At 47.4% G+C, this 24,449-nt stretch overlaps 1 protein-coding gene across 2 annotated transcripts in view; it reads right to left on the reverse strand.

Annotated features, from left to right (window-relative positions):
• Positions 1-24,449, reverse strand: part of exoc6b (exocyst complex component 6B) — a 268,475-nt gene that overhangs the window by 56,944 nt on the left and 187,082 nt on the right. For both annotated transcript variants that reach the window (XM_062982314.1, XM_062982315.1), the window contains one exon: positions 19,934-20,007. In XM_062982314.1, coding sequence (XP_062838384.1) covers positions 19,934-20,007 — 74 coding nt within the window. The remainder of the gene's footprint in view (positions 1-19,933; positions 20,008-24,449) is intronic.

The following is a 24,449-nucleotide window of genomic DNA, read 5'->3' on the forward strand; positions in this document are numbered from 1 at the left end:
CAACACAACAATCAAATAAAATAAACAAATAATGCAATTGCAATTAAAACACAGAATACAGAATACTACCATCATCTATATACAGTAGAGTCTCACTTATCCAAGCCTCGCTTATCCAAGCCTCTGGATCATCCAAGCCATTTTTGTAGTCAATGTTTTCAATATATCGTGATAATCTGGTGCTAAATTCGTAAATACAGTAATTACAACCTAACATTACTGCGTATTGAACTACTTTTTCTGTCAAATTTGTTGTATAACATGATGTTTTGGTGCTTAATTTGTAAAATCATAACCAATTTGATGTTTAATAGGCTTTTCCTTAATCTCTCCTTATTATCCAAGATATTTGCTCATCCAAGCTTCTGCCAGCCCGTTTAGCTTGGATAAGTGAGACTCTACTGTATATATAAATGTAATGTACGTTTGTAGGACTGAGTAAACAACAAAACCACTGAACCAAATCACACCAAATTTGGCCACAATACACCAACACATCCAAAGTATGTCCTTCACTCAAGCCGCCCCCCCCCCAAATGGATTGGCCTAGGTATAACACAGCCAGGTATTGAAGCTGCAAGGCTATTCAGTGCAATTTAGCCAGACCAACAAAGGATTACTCTTGGTAGAAGGCGGACAGGTTTTGAAGCAGAGATACTACTCTGTACTATTGAAGACGGCCAACCATAGATTCTCGTAGGCAGCAAGCAGCCAGGCTTTGAAGCAGCAAGGCTATTTATTGCAACTCTAGGAGCCCAGAAACCCATTCCCCTAGAACGCAAGTACCCAGCCTTCCAAGCAGCAAGCTTATTCCACTGCATTTCAGCTCACCAAACAAGGATTCCCGTAAGAAGAAAGCAGCCAGGCTATTCACTGCTATGATTCCCATACGCCACAGCAATGTGTGGCCGGGCACAGCTAGTTACCATATAAAAATGAGGTAATAGAACAAGCATCACCATGATGGATAAAATGGGGGTGGTCGTATAAAAGTGCATAGTGTCAAGACCATTTAATAAAGTGCATGGACGAGTGTCAGAGAATTTCCTGAAAAGCTTTGGGATAGGATGGATAGGGAAGAAAATAAAGTGCGAGGAAGCAGTATATCAGTGATGGGGGTCTATCATGTTGTTGGTTGCCTCACTCTTTGGGTGACACTCCAGCAGAGCTGTGAACCACACCAAGATCAAATGAGATTTCCTGCTTTCAGTGCCTCTGCCACGCTTTCTGCCACTCAATTCTCTGGCGTGGTCAAGGGGAGACATTTCCTGGGTGACTTTTAACAAGTTGGTCGGGGCAGAGGGCATGTGCTGAGGACTGCCTGTGTTTTCAACCTCGCGCTGGGCCACGGTCACCTCTGCCGGAGCGGGTGGCACGGAGCCACCTTTCCGAGTGCCGAACCAGCCCCGTCTTTCTTCCCACCGCAGTTTCCACCTGTTTCTGGGGCGCTGCCAGGCGCGCGGAGGGGGCCGGGTTCAGCCAGAGGGCCAAGGGACCAGGCAGAGTTCAGGCTCACACTTCCACAACCAGGTTAATTATAACTTCATTCACACGCGCAGATATCTACACTCACACACATAACAGAGAAAGGGAAACAGCTCTCGCTTCAACTCCCAGTGACCTTACCGACTTAATTTTTTTTTTACATCTGTAGAGTAAATTTCTGTCAGCAAAACTGAAAGGCCAAGCAGAGTTCAAGGTAACAATTCACTTTTAAAGAAAGGTTTGCCCAGAACTAAATCCGGCCTCAAACGGCAAACCTCCCATAAAATATACAGTAGCTTTAAAATGAGAGAGAGAGAGAAAAAGAGTGAGAGGGGGGAACTGTCCTTTTCATGCTCAGCGATGCTGACTGCGCCTGCAAATGCTGCTGCTGCTGCGGTGGCGCATGCACGCTGCCTCCCGACATGCCGCAAATGCCCCCAAAGCCCAGGCCGAACTCAAGGCATCTATCTCCCCTTGCAACCTCATAAATCAAGGCTGCGTGCTGTGCCCGGACAGCAACCTCCCTAAATCCCAACTTTGCCCTTTGTTTTTGCAAACAAAGCCAAGGAAGCGGCAACCTTGACCCCGTGGCGAGCAGCAGCGGATGGAGGAAACTTGGAGGCAGCCCTGGCAACGGCAGATAATAACACTTTGTGGGTTTGTTGTGCCTTTGTGCGAAATCCTGCTTATCAATCCTGCTTATCGCCATCAAGAAAGACCCACCCAGCAGAAGGAAATCTAAGCACCCATCGTCTCCTTCTGAGACGGTGCTTCCACGCAGGTGCCAGCATGAAAGTGGCCTTTGGCTTGATGTTTATTATACTCAAACAGGTGGGTGCCCATCCACAAGGCACTTGCAATAAGAAACAGGTTAAAAAGAAAGGAAAGCAAACTTTTCACAGAACTTGTCATAGAACCATAGAGTTGGAGGGACTCCTAAAGGCCATCAAGTCCAACCCCCTTCTGCCAGGCAGGAAGGCACAATCAAAGCCCTCCCAACAGATGGTAATCCAGCCTCTGCCTAAAAACCTCCAGAGAGAGAGACTCCACCAGACTCTTAAGGAAGTTGATATTCCTTTTCTCAACAGCTCTTACCATCTAGAAGTTATTCCCAATGTCTAGTTGGAATCTCTTTTCCTGCCATTGGAATCCATTGGTCCATTGTGTCCTAGTTTCCAAAGCAGTAGAAAACAAACTTGCCCATTGGGTTACTGTGGGTTTTTCAGGTTGTATGGCCATGTCCCAGTAGCATTCCCTCCTGATGATTCACCTGCATCTGGAACTCGCTCCCCAGGGAAATCAGGCAAGCCCCCACCCTGGTAGCATTCAGAAAGAGCTTGAAAACCTGGCTCTTTACTCAAGCCTTTAGATAAAGATTGCTAATCCAGAAGCAATCTGTATCTGTGACCATTCTTGTACCGGTTTGCACCTTTTACCTTTGTCAACTCGATATAGACACAGGGTCTATTCCCATCCCAATTTGCACTTCCAGAATTTGCAGCACTTTATCAGTCACCTTGTGTTTACAATATTTATATGGTGCACCTTACCCAGTCTACTTTTACAATCTCTCAGTTTTAATCCATGTTTTTATTAGTTCTTGTTTTTTATTGGCTAATGTTTTATTTTATTTTTATTTTTTTTATTTTTTTATTGTGCAAGTTGTTGTCTATTGTTGTGTTTTATACTGCTACTGTTTTTATTCGGGCTTGGCCCCATGTAAGCCGCCCTGAGTCCCCTCCGGGGAGATAGAGGCGGGGTATAAAAATAAAGTTGTTATTATTATTATTATTATTATTATTATTATTATTATTATTATTATTATTATTATTATTATTATTATCTGTGGCTGGCATCTTCAGCCACACCTCTGAAGATGCCTTTAGCCATAGATGAAGGCAAAGCACCAGGAGAGAATGCTACTGGAACATGGCCATACAGCCTGAAAAATGCACAGAAGCCCAGTGATTCCAGCCATGAAAGCCTTCGACAATACAAGTTTGCCAATTCTCTTTCAATGGGAAATACTTCCAAATCTTCAAACAAGGCTCTCATGTCCCCGTCTTTTACCATTCTCTCCTCCAAGCTAAAAGTCCCCAGATTCCTAGAGAGACTTATGGCTTCCAGACCTTTGACCCTTTTGGTCACCCTCCTCTGGACACTTTATAGCTTGTGTTGTCGAAGGCTTTCATGGCCGGGATTGTTGTATATTTTCTGGGCTGTCTGGCCATGTTCCAGAAGTATTCTCCTGATGAGAAACTCCATACCTCACAATCTCTGAGGATGCCTGCCATAGATGTGGGCGAAATGTCAGAATACTTCTGGAACATGGCCAGACAGCCCGGAAAACATACAAAAACTTTATTGCTTGTCCATATCCTCCTTGCCTTTTGGTGCCCACAACTGGACACTGCATTATTCCAGGTGAGAACATCTGACCAAAGCAGAAGAGAGTGGGACAATGGCTTCAAACCATTTTCAATTAAAAAGAACATCAAAGTGAGCCCCTACCGCTTTTTATTCCAACACTTTGCACCTTATCGCTATACCATTCCACTAGAAGTTATAATTCATTGCACCTTGTTAACCTTATTCCTCGCCCTTAGTCTGAAGATTGAAGTACCAACTATACCACTCCAGGACATTGAACATGTTTTAATTGTTTTTAAATTGTTGTTGTTGTATTATTTTTCTTGATGTATTTATTGCTGTGTTTGGATTTGTTTTTACTGTTGTATTTTTATATTGTTTGGCCATGGTCCCTTTGTAAGCCGCCCTGAGTCCCCTTGGGGAGATGGGGCGGGATATAAGAATAAAGTATCATCATCATCATCATCATCATCATCATTATTACTATTGACACAACGACATTGTAAGACACAGCAAACAAGATAGACATGCTGGATTTCGTATCACAAAATCACAAGTCGATCACTTCCCAAGTGTCTAGGACTGTGTGATGTATTTTCGGATGATGCGTGCAGATCCCAGCAGGGTGGCCTTTTGCAGTTGGCAGATCGTAATTTTGTCAATGCCAATTGTTTCCAAATGCCGGCTGAGATCTTTTGGCACGGCACCCAGTGTGCCCATCACCACCGGGACCACCTGCACTGGTTTCTGCCAGAGTCTTTGCAGTTCAATCTTGAGGTCCTGATAGCGGCTGAGTTTTTCCTGTTGTTTTTCGTCAATGCGACTGTCACCTGGGATGGCAACATCAATGATCCAAACCTTTTTCATTTCCACAACTGTGATGTCTGGTGTGTTGTGTTCCAGAACTTTGTCAGTCTGAATTCGGAAGTCCCACAGTATTGAAAAAAAAGCTGATAAGGAGAAGACCTGGCTCTGGCTCACGAATGGGACCCTGAAGAAGGAGACAGAAGGCCTGATCCTTGCAGCCCAGGAGCAAGACATCAGGACAAAGGCAATTCAGGCCAAGATCGAAAAATCAGCTGATGACCCAAAATGCAGACCACCTGCACTGGCTTCTGCCAGAGTCTTTGAAGTTCAATCTTGAGGTCCTGAGAGCGGCGGAGTTTTTCCTGTTGTTTTTCGTCAATGCAACTGTCACCTGGGATGGCGACATCAATAATCCAAACCTTTTTCTTTTCCATAACTGTGATGTCTGGTGTGCTGTGTTCCAGAACTGTGTCAGTCTGGATTCGGAAGTCCCACAGTATCTTTGTGTGCTCATTTTCCAATACTTTTGCAGGTTTGTGATCCCACCAGTTATTTGCTGCTGGGAGGTGGTACTTGAGGCATAAGTTCCAATGAATCATTTGGGCCACATAGTTGTGCCTCTGTTTGTAATCTGTCTGTGCGATTTTCTTACAGCAGCTGAGGATATGGTCAATGATTTCGTCGGTTTCCTTGCACAGTCTGCATTTTGGGTCATCAGCTGATTTTTCGATCTTGGCCTGAATTGCCTTTGTTCTGAAGCTCCTGGGCTGCAAGGATCAGGCCTTCTGTCTCCTTCTTCAGGGTCCCATTTATGAGCCATAGCCAGGTCTTCTCCTTATCAGCCACTATTATTATTATTCCTCAGTCAAGACATTAGACTCCTTTTGCTGCAGCCTAAAATCATATTGGCCATTTTTAGCTGCCGCATCACACTCTTGGCTCATGTTCAGCTTGTGGGCTACCGAGTTGCCTAAACCGTTGAGCATGGGCAAAGCAAAGCCAGGCCGGACTTTAGCCTCTGCAGGGACGTGCTGCTCTGTATTGAAGCCCAGAAACCCCCTTGCCCAGCCCCACTGCGCAAGCCCATGAGCACTGGATCCCCCGCCTTCCATGAGGGTTGCGAAGAGCCAAGTCTTGGCCGGGGAGCAGGAAGCGTGTGCCATTCTCCAAGCAGGGCTTTCTCTGCAGGACCCCTTGAGCGGCACATCTGTCCAGCCCTTGCACCCTGGCCTTGGATGGGATGGTGGAATGGCTGAACTGGGTGGCCTCTGGGCGTTCTTTCCAACTCCTTGACTCCACGATCCTCCTCCTAAAAAGCCCACAGGGAGAGTGAGAAAAGGAGCCAAGAGGGCCGGCAGCTGTTCTATCAATCATGGCCTGCCGGGATTACGCTCGGAGCCACGGGCTCAGCCTCATGCAGTTTCCAAAAACCTGCATAGCGATGGTACATAACAGTGCATTTGATCGGATTTTGTGCTTTGCTGCCTCTGTCCCGCTCTGGAAGCCTCGATCCGTGATGCTGATTGCACCCGACAACAGCGCACGCCCCTCGCCCGGCCGGGACAGGCAGGCTTTTGGGGAGGATGAGGTTCCTTCCGCACCTCTTCCATTGCTGCTTTTTGCATTAGTCAGCACATCGGGACGGAGCGCTCCTTCATTTCAGGACCAAATCTATCTAAGGGGGGCAAGGCACAGCCTGATACTTTTTCTGGCCGTTTATTTCAACAGAAAGTGACATGCAAAAGAGAAACAGTACAGAGAAATCAGCCACAGCAGAGCCCTTGATGAACCAACCTGGACACAGTACATCATTTGAGAACACATAAATGCTGGACCACTCCAACAACTATCATGTCAGACAACACAGAGAAGCCATTGAAATCCACAAGCAAGTGGACAACTTCATCAGAAAGGAGGAAACCATGAAAATGAACAAAATCTGGCTACCAGTATTAAAAAACTCCAAAATCAGAATAGTAAATAAGGAGCAGCACTCTGAAAACAGAAGAATTCCAGACAGGAATCAATCAGGGGCAGCTAACGACTCTGAACAAAGGATTCCCCCAGGCCAGGAAGTGAGGCTAGGAAGGCCATTTAATGTTAACAAAGGTGATTAATTACAACATTCACACTAGCCTCCAACAGACAAGAGTTCTTCCCACCACCTAGGAACTTCCACAGATATATAAACTTTCTTTACTTAGTTTCTCCATATACCTCGCAACCTCTGAGAATGCCTGCCATAGATGTGGGCAAAACGTCAGGAGAGAATGCTTCTGGAACATGGCCATACAGCCATACAACATACAAACATATAACAACTCAATACAGGATTTTTCTCCAACCTTATCCATACGCTGCTCCCAGCATGAAAGGAAAACAGTTCTTCCTCGGCACTGTCAGTAATCTGATAAAATCTGAATCAATACTTTCATTTTGATGTCAGGAAGGCCATGACTCCAAGAACAGTTCAAGAGTGGAACATGGAGCATGGGTGGCCTTTCCTTCTTTCTTGAAAGTGAAGTTGGAAGGGCAACTTTGAGGGATGCTTTAATTGTGGGTTCTTCCACGGCAGAAGGGGGTTGCACTCAATAGCCCTCGCATCCCTTCCCCAAAAGCCCAAACCCAAAGAATCAACAACAGGAGGATGTTTTTAGGTTAACGTGAAATGAAAGACACTTTTGCAGATTCAGTTGTTTGGTTTTTTTTCAGACACTGGGCTCAAATAGTACTTGCTCCTTACTGTAAGCAGGCTTTTATTGCAGTTTTGGAACTTGTATCGAGCAACAGCTTACAACACAGAGAGCAAATGAAAAGAGGACATACATTGACACTGTTTTTAGCTATTGATGCTTGTTTACTTGTTATGCTTTGTTTATGTTTTGGGCTTGGCCCCATGTTTGCTGTCCCAAGTCCCTTTTGGGAAATGGTGGCGGGATAGAAAAATAAAGTATCATCATTATTATTATTATTATTGACTCAAAGACATTGTGTGATACAGCAAACAAGATAGATATGCTGGATTTCGTATCACAAAATCACAAGTCAAACACTTCCCAGGCGTTTAGGACTGCGTGATGTATTATTATTATTATTATTATTATTATTATTATTATTATTATTATTATTATTATTAGCTTATCATGAAACAGCAGGTTTATATTTATCGGCATGGATGTTATCAAAGTGTAATGGTTTGTGCTTTAATCTTATCTTTATGTATTTTTAATCTGAATGTTTCAAATAGTTTTATATGTGTTAAGTTATACTGTATATTTTAATTCCATGTTGTACTCAGCTTTCTAAGCCACACCTTCGAGGGATTTGTGGCTTCCAGGACTTTGATCCTTTTGGTTACCCTCCTCTGGACACTTTATAGCTTGTCCATATCCTCCTTGCATTTTGGTGCCCAGAACTGGACACTGAATTATTCCAGGTGAGATGTTCTGGCCAAAGCAGAAGAAAATGGGACAATGGCTTTGCTCAATGTCAACACTAGACTCAATCTTGCTGCAACATTGTTGTTGTTGATGATGATGATGATGATGATATTGGAATACTGGAATATTACCAACGCAGCTAAAAGCGACTCACGCGGCACCATTGCACGCGGCACCATACATTTCAGATGGTTATTGTCATTACTATCAGATGAGAGCGGTTAGTTTTGAAGGTGACAGGCTCACATCTTCCTGCAAAACTGAATCGGATTTTCTTTGAGATTCCAAAGAGCGTCTCAACTCTGAAACTTCATTCTATGATTCTAATATATTTCTTTTGACAACCCTCCATCCTTAGGCCTGGCAGTTGCTTCTTGGCTCTCTCCATTTGCTTCTCTCCATCTGGTGGTCCTCCGATTAGAGTGCAAGGTAAGGAACGAAGCCTTTAAAATCCCTGACTCTTCCGTTAAGGTGAATCCTCCAGGCCCGGACAAGAGGCTGGCGCATGCAGGAAACCCCGTGCTCTTCCACAGTGATGGGCGGTGCGTTCTTTTCATCCTTGGTGCCGCTTTGGATGAGCCCGGGTTTTGTGCACCTTCATGGACAAGTGCACCTGCCTGCCTCCTTCCCTCCAAGGCATTCCAGGAGATTAGCAAAGCGGGGCATGAGGCGGAGGGGATCCCTCTGCAAGAGTCGGTGTCCAATCGCATCAGATAAGCCTCTGCGGCTTGGCAGGGATCCTAGCCCTCAGAGAGGCAGGGTTTCTCGTTCCGGTGAGGAATCCATGGACTCCCCTTTGCTCCCTGCCCGAACATGTCTGCGGCTGGCAGCACTCTCGAGTCTTTTGGGTTGCATGGATATAACTTGACAGCTGTGTGCTTTGAATACCTCTACTGTTGAGCCGGGTGAAAAAGGCTCTAAGGGTTCCCCTCAGGGGCTGAATGGCCATCTGTCGGGAGAGCTTGGATCGTGGCAGAAGGGGGTTGGACTGGATGGCCTTCAGGAGTCCCTCCCAATTCTATGATTCTCCGATCCTCTGGCCGCTGGGCCCGTGCCTCCCACATTCATTAGCCAAAGGACTTCCCTGCGGGTGACACAGCCGCCTCGCAATCTCTGGAAACGGATACCGCTGCTCCTTGCTGGCCCCTGATGAAAAATTCACCACGGCTCTGGCTGCAACGCCAAAGGAGGAGCCGGCCCCTCGGGTCTCCTTTCACCTTCCTCGGGTTACATTCTGACCCAACTCCATGGCGCGGCCTCCCCAAGGGCCACCTCGGCTCAGCAAAAAGGAAACTCGCATGGAGCCACTGCGGGTGGGTCTGGACCGTGCAAATACTTCGCATGCATCTCTCAAGGCGACCGAGTCTCCGATGAGAGTAAATAGATGGTCCCCTCAAAAATAAAAGCTGCAGTCCCTTTGGAAAGTGGGCCAAGTGGAGAGGCCGAAGGAGGTTTCCCTGCTCTCCCATTTGGCAGACGTCTCTCTTCCTTTGCAAATGGGCTGCTGTTCCTGCTCCCACAGCACCCCCTACTGCCCAGGGGGGAAACTGCCCAGTTCACCTGCAAAGGTGACCTCCTTCCTTCCCATTCAAGGAGGAGAGAGCACAGGCCACCCTCCATTGCAGCTCAAGGCACAAGAGGGAAGGAGAGTGGGCAGCAAGTCTGAAAACGAATCATACGTATCACCCAGAAATACCAGACTCAAAAAGTGAATCCCGCAAAAACTGAGATACTCTGGCCTGAGTTAACCCAGTCACTGCCTGATTTCGATGGGGAAGTTCTGGTTCTATCTGCGACTGTTAAAAGCCTTGGGGTTGTGTTGGACTCATCGCTGACGATGGAGGCCCAGATCACTGCCATAAGGAAGCAGGCCTTTTTTCATCTTCGCCAGGCAAGGAAATTGGCATCCTACTTCTCGACAGAAGCATTGGCAATGGTAATCCATGCAACAGTCACCACTAGGTTGGATTATTGTAACGCCTTATACGCCGGCCTTCCAAAGACAAAAACCCAGAAGATCCGCATGGTCCAAAATGCGGCGGCCAGGCTGCTAGCGGGATCATCTGTAAGATCCCATATTACACCAATTCTGAAACAACTGCATTGGCTACCAATAGAACATCGGATCTCTTACAAGATACTGATCCTGACATTTAAAGCTCGAAATGGCCAAGGACCATTATATCTTAGGGACTGCCTCATTCCTTTCTTCCATCAGTGGTCACCTCGATCCTCCCAAGAAAATCTCCTCTACGTACCAGGCCCTAGGGAGGTACACCTGGAAGCTACAAGGCGTAGAGCCTTTTTGATCTATGCTCCAATTCTGTGGAACTCATTGCCTCCATATGTTAGAGCAATGTCGGAGTTGGGACCTTTTGGAAAAGCGCTCAAGACTTGGCTGTTTGGCTGTGCATTTAAGTAAATCAGATCTAATTTGCCAAATAGTCACTGTTGAATGCTTTTAGGTTGAATGTTTTTTAGGTTGAATGTTTTTAGGTTGAATGTTTTTTATATTGTAGAATGATATTTTAAATTGTAAGTCGCTCGGAGCACTCTGGTGGAGAGTGACTAATTAAGAAATAAAGTGAAGTGAAGAAGTGAAATGCATACGAGGGACGTTCATTAAAGATTTGACCCACTTCTATTGATCACAGGATGCTGAAACTGCACATGTGTCATGATATAAGTCTCTATAGGTTATGTGCCAATTTACAACTCAGAACTGATCACGGTCTTGATTGTACAGGTACTGAAGTGGTGTGAGGTTTGATCATGGACCCAGTGGAATGCAGAGCAGTCCTCAAGTTCCTTGACTTGAAAAGCCGGTCGCACACCAAAGGAGACATCCGATGAGATGAAAGAGGTTTACGGTGATGATTCCCTGTCCTATGATGTAGTCAAGAACTGGAATTGTCAATTCAAATGTGGTCGGACTTCGGCGCAAACAGCTCCAATTCTAGTGTGGCCTCACTCTGTATTGATGAACACACCATCCAGCAAGTGGAGGTAGGGTGCTATTTTGGAAAATCACAGCGTAACCATTTACCACCTAAAGTGTCAAGATGAGTGTGGGGTCTGTGGAAAAAATCACCCAAGACCATCTTCACATGCATAAGGTATCCACTTGCTAAGTTCCCTGGCTGCTCACCCCTTTCCAGAAGCAGGAATGAATCAAATGCTCTCAGTCTCTATTGACGATGTGCCATGGAAACCAGGAGGACCTTTTCAACAGACTGTTCACACAGGATGAAAGCTGGATCCATCACTACGATCCTGAGACTAAAGTCCAGTCGATGCAGTGGAAGCATCATGGCTCACCGCTCCAAAGAAGGCACGTGCCCAACTCTCGACAGGCAAGGTCATGCTCACAGTATTTTGGGACCAGCACGGAGTAGGATGGGTGGATTTCCTAGCAAAGGGTACCGTGATCACTGGGGCATGTGATGCTTCACTGCTGCAGAAATTGTGGGAGAGAGGCCATCAAAACCAAGAGACATGCCATGCTCACCAAAGGTGTCTGCCTGCCTTCTGCAAGACAATGCACATGTTCACAACTCCCATGTTGCCCAAATGGAAGTATGCTCCTATGGCTTTGAAATTCTATCGCATCCCCCTATTCACCCAACCTCGCACCATTGGACTTACTTCTACTTCTTTCCAGCAATGAAGTTATTTTTGAAGGACAAACATTTTTCAGATGATGATATTCTGATTTTCCAAAGCCACAATATGGCCTTTGGAGCAACCTGTCGACTTCTACAAGCGAGAAGTTGTTTACAGTTGCTTAACAAGAGGGAAGAAGTGTGTGTCCCTACGTGGCACCCATGGAGAAAGGTGTTGGGGAATGTAGATGAACCCAGAGTCACCCTGCAGAATGATGCACCATTCAGCTTTGCAGAACAAATAACGCAAGAACTTTTACTAAGTCCAAGAGATCAACAGAACAATAGTATTTACAACAGTCCCTCTGATTGCTTACAGAAATCCGCAGTCATAAGCAATCCTTTCTTAGTCCATAAATCTGCTTCAGTGAAGATCAGCAGCAAACAAGTTATCAGAAATAGTTAGGCTCTCTGAGTCCAGAGCCATTTTCTTTCCAGCCAGTACTCAGTAGACACTCTCTCTCTCTCTCTCTCTCTCTCTCTCTCTCTCTCTCTCTCTCTCTCTCTCTCTCACACACACACACACACACACACACACACACACACACACACAGAGAGAGAGAGAGAGAGAGAGAGAGAGAGAGAGAGAGAGAGAGAGAGAGAGAGAGAAACCTGTTCAAACCGGCTCTCCAGCAGCAGGATAGCAACAGTTGCAATTGGATTCCCCCGTGTCCTTGCAAACTTAGCCAGTCTGCTTCATGCATTTGATTTTTCCAGTTAATACACATATAGTATGTTGTCGAAGGCTTTCATGGCCGGGATCACAGGGTTGTTGTATGTTTTTCGGGCTGTATGGCCATGTTCCAGAAGTAATCTCTCCTGATGTTTCTCCCACAACTATGGCAGGCATTCTCAGCGGTTGTGAAGTATGGAGAAAACTAAGCAAAGAGGTTAATATATATCTGTGAAAAGTCCAGTGTGAATGTTGCTTATCTGCTGTCTTCTTCCTGCCTCCGGGGCATCCTTTATTTAGAGTCGTTAACTGCCCTTGGTTGATTCATGTCTGGAAATCCTCTGTTTTCAGAGTGTTGCTCTTTATTTACTGTCCTGATTTTAGAGTTTTTTAATACTGGTAGCCAGATTTTGTTCAATTTCATGGTTTCCTCCTTTCTGTTGAAGTTGTCCACATGTTTGTGAATTTCAATGGCTTCTCTGTGTAGTCTGACATGATAGTTGTTGGAGTGGTTGAGCATTTCTGTGTTCTCAAATAATATATTGTGTCCAGGTTGGTTCATCAGGTGCTCTGCTGTGGCTGATTTCTTTGGTTGAGTGAGTCTGCAGTGCCTTTCATGTTCTTTGACTCTTGTTTGGGCAATGTGGCTGCATTTGGTGGTCCCTATGAAGACTTGTCCACAGCTGCATGGTATCCGGTAGACTCCTGCAGAGGAGAGAGGATCCCTCTTGTCTTTCAGTGACATTAGCATTTGTTGGATTTTCTTTGTGGGTCTCTAGATGGTTTGTAGGTTGTGCTTCTTCATCAGTTTGCCTATGCGGTCAGTGGTTCCCTTGGTGTCTGGTAAGAACACCTTTCCTCTGGGTGGATCTTTGTCTTGACTCTCAAAGCTTGTTCTTGGCCTTGCAGCTCTTCTGATGGCCCTGATTAAATGGCTGAGGGGGAAAAGGAAAGGGCCTGAGGCTGTTAGGAATGGTGTGAGTTGCAGTCCAAAACACTAGGAGGACCCAAGTTTGCCCATGCCTGGCCTAAAGGTTTGATGCAAACAGAAGAGAGTGGGACTATGATTGAGTCCCAGGACCTTGAGTCCCAAGAAGTCCAGCAGGAACAATGGGGGGAACCATAAAGCCCGGGCGGTGCTTTCCAGCAACGTGGAGGGAAGAGCGGAGGAAACGCCTTGCACTGAGACTGACCCCAAACATTCTCACAAACCTAAACAGAAAGGCCCAGCAATCAGTTTCCACTGCGGCAGCTGCACAAAAACTCACCCCATGTCCCCCCATCCATTTCTCTTGCACTCATTTCAAAAGAGTAAGCAAGACCCTTCAGTTTATGCATTTTAATCTTGAAGGATTTATCCGAGCGGGGAAATAAAATGCCATTCTGTTTAGGGAACGTGGGCAACCAAGAGATACGTTCCCACTCAAGTCTTCTCATAGGACCCTTATAACGCAGTTTGAAAGCCAAAGCAATTCTGGATTGCATCAAGAGGAGTGTTTAGATCCAGGAGTGATTGTTCAGCTGTCTTCTGCTTTGGCCAGGCCTCCTCACCTGGAATAATAACCCCGTGTCCAGTTCTGGGCAAAGCAATTCCAGATGGAGATGGACAAGATGGAAGGTCCAGGGAAGGGCCACCAAAATAGCCAAGGGTTTGGAAGCCAAGGCCTATAAGGGATGGCCAAGAGCGTTGGGATTTCTAGCAATCATGCATGCATTTAAAGTGGGATGGTTTGTGTAGTTAGCTTGTCTGTGTTAGTAACCTGAGACCAAAGGCTGCATTCCAAAGTTTATGGCACCATTTGTGGTTTGCATGTGGGCTAAGGGGAGCATCTTTGGGGACATGCCTCGAGTCACGTAGGCATCCAGAATTTGGGTACATAAGGGAAGAATTCCTTTATTCTCTTGCCATGCTTTCACACACTCTTCTACCTTCCATGATGTTTGAAGAGATGTAGTTTCCTGATGAAGATAGGCTTGCACGATTCCGGCCTTAATATGCTTTGCTGCATCCTGAACTATATTTTGGAACTAAGATGTTTTATCTCTATGACCTACCTCGTACATGTTTGTGAGTAAATACTTTTACTATTTTGATGCCTCTGATGTTTATTTTATGCGCATGACTCTTTAAAAGGGAAAGGGAGGCTGGTTGCTTGCCTTACCTCTGCTCAAAACCTCCGGTCTTTTGTTTCGCTATTTTGCTACATGCAATGTCTTAACATTTCAGGCACAAGTATGTCCAATATTCATATTGGTATTTAATCTAATAGGTTATGTTTTTCTAATAGAGAGAGCTGGGTAGGTTTAGCTTGGAGAAAAGAAGGCTGAGAAAAGGGGGCAGGACAGCCAGGTTCAAATATCTGGATGGATGTCCCATTGGGGAGGTCAGCTTGTTTTCTGCTGCTCTAGAGAGTAGGACACAATGGAGCTATGGGTTCAAGTTGGAGGAAAGGAGATTCCAGCTGAATATTAGGAAGAACTTCCTGATGGTTATTGCTACTTGACCATGGGCTCTGCTGCTCCCTGGAAGTCCTCTGAAGCCTCTTTCTCAAGAGGTTTTCACACAGAGCCTGGTAGCTCATCCTTCTGGGAGGTCTTGGGTGGTGCTTTCCTGAATGGCAAAAAGGGTTGGACTGGATGACCCTTGGGGTCTCTTCCATGGTTATAAGCCAGGAGGCCTCCTCTGGTGACACATGAAGGGTTATGGGCACAGCCCAAGATTATCCCTCCTTCCTTCCTTCACGGCTCATGGCGCAACTGAGCCACTTTCCACCGTATTCTTCTATGGGTCCAGCATGGCTCCAAACCTTGCCCTTGACCCGAGGGATGCAAGGAATGGGCCCCTTCCCCACATCCAAACTGAAAGCCCCACCTTGCCTGCAGTTGGGATCTGCTCCTTGCTTCCAGGGACGACATTCTAACTATTACTTTTGATGCAGCCCAGAATCTCATTGGCTTTTTGAGCTGCTGCTGCACCCTCTTGGCTTATGTTCAGCTCCATGAGGACTCCAAGATCTTTTTTCACATGGGCTGTTGTGGAGCCAGGTGTCCCCCATTCTGTATCTCTGCATTTCATTTCTTCTGCTTAAGTGGAGTATTTTACATTTGTCCTTGTAGAAATTTATTGTGTTCGTTTTGGCCAATTATCTCCGATCTGTGAAAGTCATTTTGAATTCTGCTCCTGTCCACTTGAGTATTAGTTCCCTCCTCATTTGGTTCCATCTGCAAACTTGATCGGCCTGCCCTCTAAACCTTCATCCATGTTGAACAGAACTGGGCCCAGGACCGAACCCTCTTCATGGCAGTCCACTAGTTACTTTTTTCCAGGATGAAGAACCACCAGTGGTGAGAAACACCCTTTGGGTGCTGTTGCTTAACCAATTACAGAGCATCTAACATTCATTGCACAAAAAGCAACAGGGCAGAATGTAAAAGGGTGGAATGATGTCTTGCTTCCGATGCCGTCGCAGCCGCCGTGGCACCTTTAGACCCCGTATCATTGGCAGCCTGGGGTTCAGTGGGATTGAGCGTCTTAGCGGTTTCCCGTCTGCTTTTGAGGGATTAAGCGGCCTTAATGCTGCCTTAAGCAGAGCCTTTCAGTCAGAGAAATTATGCCATCAGCGCACATCAAACGCCGCTGCGACAGCCAATCCCTCCGCCAGACTCCCTTGGAAATCCCTTCTTCTGCGGTGGGGAAGCAGAGGGGGCCAAGGAGGAACTCAAAAGGCAGTCGGGAGACCATGATGAACAAGACCATGATCCATTTGCACCGAGGCAGAGACCAAAGGCCCTCGGCCTCCTCCCAAAACCATCTTCTCAATTGCCCTATTGCTTGTGTCCAGGAGACAGAGTGTAATTTTGTGTTCATTGATTTACAAGGCAGGTGCCACAACATGGGTTTGGAGAAATCCTAATCCTGACTGTACTAGAAGACAGACCACAACCCCATGTCACATCCTGTTCGAGATCATCCTGGACTACACAAGTCTCAATTAGCTATGTAGTGGATAGGATCGGACTGAGGGAACCCTCTCTCTATATTCCCAAGCATGCCTAAATAGGTCTTTGCTGATTTCCCTCTGTTGCTTTCCTGTTTACATCCACTCCCCACATTGTTGTTATAGTAATGAGAACCCTTTAGGGATGAGGCAACTTCCTCTATCTAGATTGGAATATTAATTGCCCCAAAGGCTTGGACCATGCGGTCAGGCATATCTCTTCCTCCTTTGTCTTCTACCTGAGAAGAATACATTTTGCCCACTCTCCTGGCAAAATGTAGCTATTTAGATATATTTTTTATTTTTACCTGCTTACCTTCCTTAGATGCTAGCTTAGAGAGCTAGTTAGCTCCAAAACCTTTCTATCTACAATGGATTTCTTCTTACCTCAATAAATGTTGTTTGAACTTTTAAGGAGACTTTGCAATCCTTTGCCATCCTGAGAAACAAAGGCATCTCCAATCTCGCTGCTTATGAATCGTGGTTCTGCCACTCTGCTGTATTTTTGAGGAATCACCCCCGAAAGAGGGTTATTTTTTTGAGTCTAACCGCTCATAGATTCCCAACACATCCTGTGCAATTCCAGGCACATGTGCATCTGTGTGTGCATTAGGGCACCAACTTTTTATTGACAGGTGAATCCCCCATGTTTTTGGAGACTTAGATTTGCCAGGCAAGAGCATCCGCTGCCACTGGAAACAGGCAAAAGCCATATGAAGAAGTCTAAGTGAAAGGAACATCACTTTTGGTTCCTGAGAATGACCACCAACTTGGCTGTGTGGTCTCAGCTCTGGTCTCAAGAATATTTATTCATTTGCTAAGCCTGGAGCTGGGGACTGGGCTGCACATTCAAAAGCTGGAACAGAGCCCATCTCTTGTGGCAATCAATCAATCAATCAATCAATCAATCATAGTAACTATAAAGGCTTGCATATCCCTTATCTGCATTTACGTACATAATGAGATCTCTTGGAGGTGGGACCCAAGTCCAAACAAAACCAAACCTTGGCACTCCAAGTGTTTTGGACTTCAACTCCCACCATTCCTAATAGCCTCAGGCCCTTTCCTTTTCCCCCTCAGCCGCTTAAGCGGCTGAGGGGGAAAAGGAAGGGGCCTGAGGCTATTAGGAATGGTGGGAGTTGAAGTCCAAAACACCTGGAGGGCCCAAATGTGCCCATATCTGCTCTAAACAATCTTACAGGTTTCTGAGGTTATTGCTGTAAGATTCCCTCTGCCCTGTTTCCGACATAGGAAGCAAGTTTTTTTGCACAGTAGTTCCGCTTCTTTGTCTTAACACAAAAGCACACGCGTTTTTCTTCACAAAGTAATCTCTCTGCAATATTTCAAGATGTGAAATAGCAGCAGGAAACTGCAGATTTCAAGCTCATTGACTAATCTTCTCGACTGGTTGATAGGAAAACCATTTTCTGACCCAGGGTGAATAATGAAATACATGCTCTCCAGCCCTATGCAACCTAATGCATTTAATCCCTGCAACTTGGATGTGCAGCTCCAAATACAACCTGGGAATAAAGCAGGCTCTCATGAAGCAATTCCCCAAATCTTTTCAGAAAGAAGCAGCTGGCCATGGGTCTCCCCTAAAAAGGATCTAGGGGCATGTGGCTTTCTGCTTCTTCCCTTGACTTTTTGGGATCTCATGACACAACCGAAAAATTGACATATGACCTGTGAATGTGGGGGTTCAATCAATGCAGGCCAGGCACAAAGACCTGTGAGGCCACCTGAACCTTCACCAGAACTTTGCTGACCTCCTGGCCATCAACTGACTGCCCCAGACTCCATATGTCCCCAGAGAATCCATGATGAACCTCCTCATTTCTGTGGGGTGAGTGGGCTTATTAACAAAAGACCCTCATCATAAACGTATAACAGAGTAACTTATTAGCAGCAGCATGACCCAGCACCAGTAGCCAAAAGTTATTACTAAACCAAAAACACACATACCAATGTTATTTCTTCCTTTCAAGGTTTTTCTCTGAAGCAAAATAATATAGTTGCACCATTTAGAAGAACAAAGTTTCCATAACACAAATAAAGTTCTTTATACTTCTTTCTTTGCGTCTACGCTCGGCTTCTTTCTCATGCAAATAAACAGCTTCCCTCTCACAGAGCTTCCTCTCACACCGAACTTAAACAGAAGCTTCACACAGTAACTTTACACACAGCAGCCTTCACACTGGGGCTTCACACATGAAGCTGTACACACCAGGCCTCCTCACACACAAGGCCTTTCTCACACTGAGGCTTCCTCACACTAGGCCTTCTTCATACTGAGGCATTCCCACACTCATCAAGATGACACTAGCTTTGGCCCACTAACTTCGGCCTACTCACTCTCCTCAGGGCCACACTAGATTATTAAACCCGTTCAGTGCTTGACTCACATTTTTGTAATTAAAAATACTTAGTTCATTTTTAATATTTCTGACAATTTCCCCATTCAAAAGGGGCCTTTGAGATCACTATGCTTCGAGATCTCAGGTCTGCCCTGCCTTCCATTCTGGAGCAGCCAACGGGTCCAATTGAGAAGGGCTGGAAGGAGCCTTGGCGTAGAATGGTATGGTTGGAATGGGAGGCAGAGCAGATCAGCCCCAAGGACTTGCTGGAGGTGAGAAAGTTGCCCTAGGACCCAGAGAGGTCCACTCCAAAAGGAAGCCAGAGCCCATCTTGGGAACCAACGGCACGGCATCCTCATGGCAGCTGAGACAAAGCGTGGTGCCTTTGGTGGACAAAGACCATTCTGATGGGAAAGGGCATCAGTCACTGCATCTTGCCTCATTCAGGCCCTCCGTACCGCCCCATCCATCTCCGGTGCCAAGAGATGAATGACAGGAGCTGGGCCCCATTGTCCCCACAGACACATACATGGCCTGCCCGCAGATTGGCACCCCACTACCCAATTCCCTCTAAAACAAAGGGCCGGGTGGACAACGGTCCCCTTCTTGCCCAAGGGAGCTGGCCGAAGCCCAGGATCGCCCCACTCCCCTCCGCCGGCAGGAAGGGGGTTCTGTGGTGGGCGGAGCCTTTTGTCACCTCCTTGATGAAGAGATGCTTTGGAATTGGCTGTGAGAAAGACACCCAACACAGGCCCGTCTCTGGCCCCTTCCTTCCACTCTGTGTAATGCAAATCCCTTCCGACATAAAGCCAACCCAGAGAGAGCCGCCTCTGTACCCCTTCTTGCTAAGCCCAAATCGCCTCCTCAACACAATGGTAGAAGCCAGCCTTGGCACCACCTGTGACTTGTGGCCACCATTCTTGCACCAAGGGCCGTGCTACCTCCGGGTCATCATCTCCCAAGGCAAAAGGTCAGAATGGTGATGCCCGTCAACCCAAGGACGAGGCGACGGAGGGGTGGAAAGGAAGAGGTGCCTCCGTCCCATCAGACCCCCGGGCCCCCTCCCCTCCTCCTCGAGACCCAATGGTCCCCAGCCACACATCGCAAAAGGAACGCAAAAAACACCAAGACAAAGACGTACTTGTCTCAAGTCGATGAAGGCCAACTGCAGCGTGTCCCCTTGGAACCCGGGCACCGGCCCGGATCTGGCAAACTCTGTGGGAAAGAAGAGAAGATGAAAAGCGCCTTTAACTCACCATGGACAGGGAGATTGGCAGACGGATGACAGCGGAGACAACGGAGGCTGGGGGAGAGGAGGGCCACGCTTCTAAGGAGTCAGGTCGGGCCCCCTCCCCGCGTTTTGTTCGCCCTTCAAAATTTGTGTCATCAAAACACCATTAATTCTCCCAACCTGACAGCGAGGAAACTGTACTAATTCGACCTGAAATTTATTCCCATGAGCCTCACTGGGCTCCAGAGAGTTTGTTTTGTGAATGGACACACAATTTGCAAAGAATAAAAGAGGGGGGGGGGCTAAGGGAAAGTGGTGGGGGATGGAGGGGGTCAGCAGGGAAAAAAGACATTTTCCTCCCAACACAATAACATCTTCAGTGGTGGAACTCATTCAGTTCCAAAAGCTATTTATATTTGGGGGCACTCAAGGAATTTTCTAATTTCATGCCTGTCAATATGATCCACGCACATTTGTCAAAAATTAAATAAACCAAGGGGCTCCATTAATTATACTCAATCAGCATAACTCCTCAAAGCGCTGCAATATCACTGCAGAGGGGCCAGAAGATGGGAAGAAGAACCTCCACCTCCACTAAGAATAGCAATCGTCTTAAGGGCAGACATTCAAGTAACATCCAACAGAGAAGAGCATCAAAGATGAGGTGGACATTCCCCCTTCTGTGTCCAAGGCTCAATAAATGTGGAGCCTAATTGTTTAGCATCACATATCTAGCTCCTGAGGTGGTCTGGGCCATTACCACTTAAATGGTGGAGCCTGAAGACCTCCTTGTTGTTTGGTGTCTTGAACGTGGACTTCAGTGTCATGCCTCACCTTCCCCAGCTTGCTTCCAAAACAAGCCTGGCTGGTAGACCCAGAAAAGTCAAATCCCCTTTCTCCAACTGCCTAGCAACTTTCCTCTTGGTTGGTGATGTTCCCTATGATGCTCCAAGAAGACACACAAGGTGAGTCCAAGTATTGCAACACTTCAGCTGGCTTAGCAGTACTGCAGTCTTACATCCTCTAGAAATTTGCTAAAACTCCTCAAGGGAACTACTGATCTACAGTTGCCTCAAATGAATGTCTGTTTTGAAAGTGGTCACTCCAGCCTTAGTTTTGCCATCCCAGGCGAAACCAACTGGAAGTCAATGGATGCAAGTGTTTTGGGTTGCAACTGCCTTGCCTATTTGGGTATATGGGAAGGCAATAATGAGCTACGTATAGAGGAGAGATGCATTCTTAAGGCTTTTTGTATGGAAAAATGGGTCCTCAACCTAAGTCTGCAAACAACTCTTTGGGTTGGCCCCGTCCATGATCCAGCCCCACCGCACAAGAGGGCGAGAGCAGTTCTGTGTTGCTTTCCCACTCACAATGAACACAAGCCCCTCTTCCCTTGCTAATCCCAAACTCCTTTTCAGTATTCACAGTAGAGCTCAGTGTGGATTTGGGTAGACATTTCACTTAGTTTTGTAACGGCCAGGGTTTCGAAATCCATTCTGCTTTCCAGAGTGCACCAGAATACGCTGGACGCGATGTCCAGATGACTTAATTAGCTGCTTGGAAACCTAAGAGAGAGAATCCACCTCCTGCTGAGCAGTGGCCTGGATGTTCGTTCTTTAGTGCTCTGACACAAACCCTTCTCACCTTCTGAATCTGGCCTCCGCCAGCACTTTTGTCCCTCACCTTCACTGCCATCGGCTGCCTAATCAAACCAGCTCTTTGGGCCTTGGAAGCGGTTGCAAGACATACAAGGAAAGGTGGAAGGAGCCAGGAATGTGTCCCTGGTGAAGACAAGATGGAGGGGTGGCATGACTGTCCTCTTCCAATGCCTCTAGGGCTGTTCCAAAGAAGACAGGGGCAGGCTTGTTCTCTGCTGCCCCAGAGGAGAGGACCAGGTCTGAGGGCTTGAAGGTACCAGAAGGCAGCTTTTGATTGAACGGCAGAAGGCACTTCTTGATGGTACCCATGGTTTGACAATGGAACCAAGTACCTAGAGAGGTCCTGGGGTCTCCTTCTCTGGATGTCTTCAAAAATGGCTGGATGGCTACCTGCTAGGGATGCTTTAGCTGGAGATCTTGCCCTTGCAATCAGTCACTGCAGGATTCTGTGACTGATTATGGTCGCCTTGCCCCATTGCTCTGGACCAGGGGAGGTGGGGGCTGGCTTGCTATCATGCAGCAGTGCTGTCACTTGGCATGGCTCCTGTTCTGAGATTGGCAGTCAGCCATGGCCAGGTAAGAATCCTTCCTGGACCGGTTATGGTGGTTTTGCCTGAACAACTGGTGCGACTTGGCTACATTTCCAAGCCCTGTTGGCCTGGTCATGCTGCCCTTCCTCCTGGGAGTCTTTGCTTGCCTGGGTCAATGCAGAGAGTCACAGATGGCGCAGGGAGTGCCCCTGGCAGAGCCACCGCAGGCCGGGCCCTGAGCCAGCACCACCAAGGCCAAGCTGCCATCTCCATCTTTGACCATGCTGCCTGGGAGAAAGCCCAACAATGTTCAGAAGCCCACAAGCACCTCGCCCCAAGTGTCAGCAGATCCCCGGGGAAGGGGAAGGCCTCTTTTTCGGGTCTGTGCCTCAACCTCCCTCCTCAATCCTGAGGAGTCATCTTACAATGCTATTGATGCCAAGAGTGCAACTGGCACAAATATCGGGTGGCCTTATCCCTTCTTGCTCCTCAGACCCACATGAGCATACCCTTTCCTTCCACCATTCAGAAGACACTCTCTGGATGCTAATCCTGGCTCACCATCCCTATGTTGGCCTCCACAGACTTCTCAGCCTTTCATCCTCCCAGATTACTTCTTAGCCTACATCTCTACCTTCATGAATAATAAATAATAATAAATTTAATTTATTCCCCGCCACCATCTCTCTGAAGGGACTAGGGGAGGCTCACAAAACAACTGGAGGCAGCCGTCAAAGACTCACTAAGTCTGAACAGGGCTGGGATTAGGCGCAGCAGGCCTTGGATCTGTGTCCCACCGTCCTGAGACCAAACTTCCATGTCTTTCCCCATCACCAGATTGCTTCCCACCATCTGTGCAAGGCTTTCCCTCACCCCCAAAACTCAAATGCGGCAAGAGAGCTTTAAGTTAAACCAGGTCTGTATTTCTGATCCTGCCTCTGGTTGCAGCCAGCAGCAGGACATGGCCCCTGAGAACCCATCTTAGATATTCCAAGATGTTCACTGCCAGAGGATGCCCCATCAAGACAAGCCTGTTCCACCTCCCGATGCTACAACCAATGGGGACCATTCTCTGGAGAGCGTCTGTCAAGGGTCATACGTCGCATGCGGATGGACAGGAAAGGGGCACAAAGGCTGCTCTCTCATGCCAGCTGCTGCACAGCCTGGATGGGCACTGCCAGTTCCTCCCATCCTCTGCCAGGGCCCGAGACAATTAGCCAGCCCAGAGGCCCCGCGCGGCATTGCCCGGGAAACCACCCAATCCTTTCCCCCGTCACTGAGGCAAGACGGGGCCAGCCACCTACAGCATGGCCCCTTGGGCGGAAAATCGCCGGAGAATGGAGCCGCTCCGGGTACAAAGCCCTCGGGCAAGCTGAGGCCGGGAGGGCTGGTGTTCGGGCCAAAGAACTAATGTCTCCGCAAGGCCGACAGGCAGGGGCCACCCACTCGGGGCGGGTTACGGCGGGACTCTCGCCCCTTTCCCAAAGCAGTCTCCCAAAGGCAAGGCATAGAACCCGCTAAGCCCTTCACAAAGGGCAAAAAATGCGGGGAAATGGGGTTCAATAGAGCGCAGGGGGAGACGAGGAGCAGAAAGACCCACATGGGCTGATTATGCACCATGGGCGCTTTCCCTTTCACCGGCTATAAAGCAAAAACAAGACATCTCCAGAGAGAGAGAAAGAGAGGGAGCCCTGTGTGCTTTGTGCTGAAAAGGAGGGCACCGGGAGGGGGACCCATGGCAAATCCCAATTCTCCTCGGTGTCTAGAGGGCACCCTGCCTCTGCCAGGGAAGGGCACCCGATGTGGGATGTCGGGGCTCAGGATTCGCGGGGAAAAGACTTCTTCCCCAGGCCATACAGCCCCCCGACCCACTTCATATTGGGGAACAGGAGTAAAATAAACCGGTGGGGTTGTGTGAAGTTCTCCTGCCCCAGAGACATGGGGCTGGCCTAAAAGAACATGGGCCCTGATGTCTTGGAGAGCGGGAGAGATGGGTTCATGCAAGCCCAGTCCTCTGCTATGGGTCAGCTCCTGAATGCCCCATTCATTTCCCAAGGGCATACATCGATAAAGGTTTTTGGAAGAGGTGGTGACCTCCACCCAAAGGTACTTCTGGACACCATCTACAACAGGCCTGGGCAAACTGATTTACAAGTTTCACCTACAATCAAATGGAGTCGGTGAGCAGCCTGACCCTTGTGCCCAAAGAGTAAGAATTCAGTCTCGGTGGGAAGCAGG

This window comes from Anolis carolinensis, chromosome 5 (genome assembly GCF_035594765.1).
Source record: "Anolis carolinensis isolate JA03-04 chromosome 5, rAnoCar3.1.pri, whole genome shotgun sequence".
NCBI classification, from domain to species: domain Eukaryota; kingdom Metazoa; phylum Chordata; class Lepidosauria; order Squamata; family Dactyloidae; genus Anolis; species Anolis carolinensis.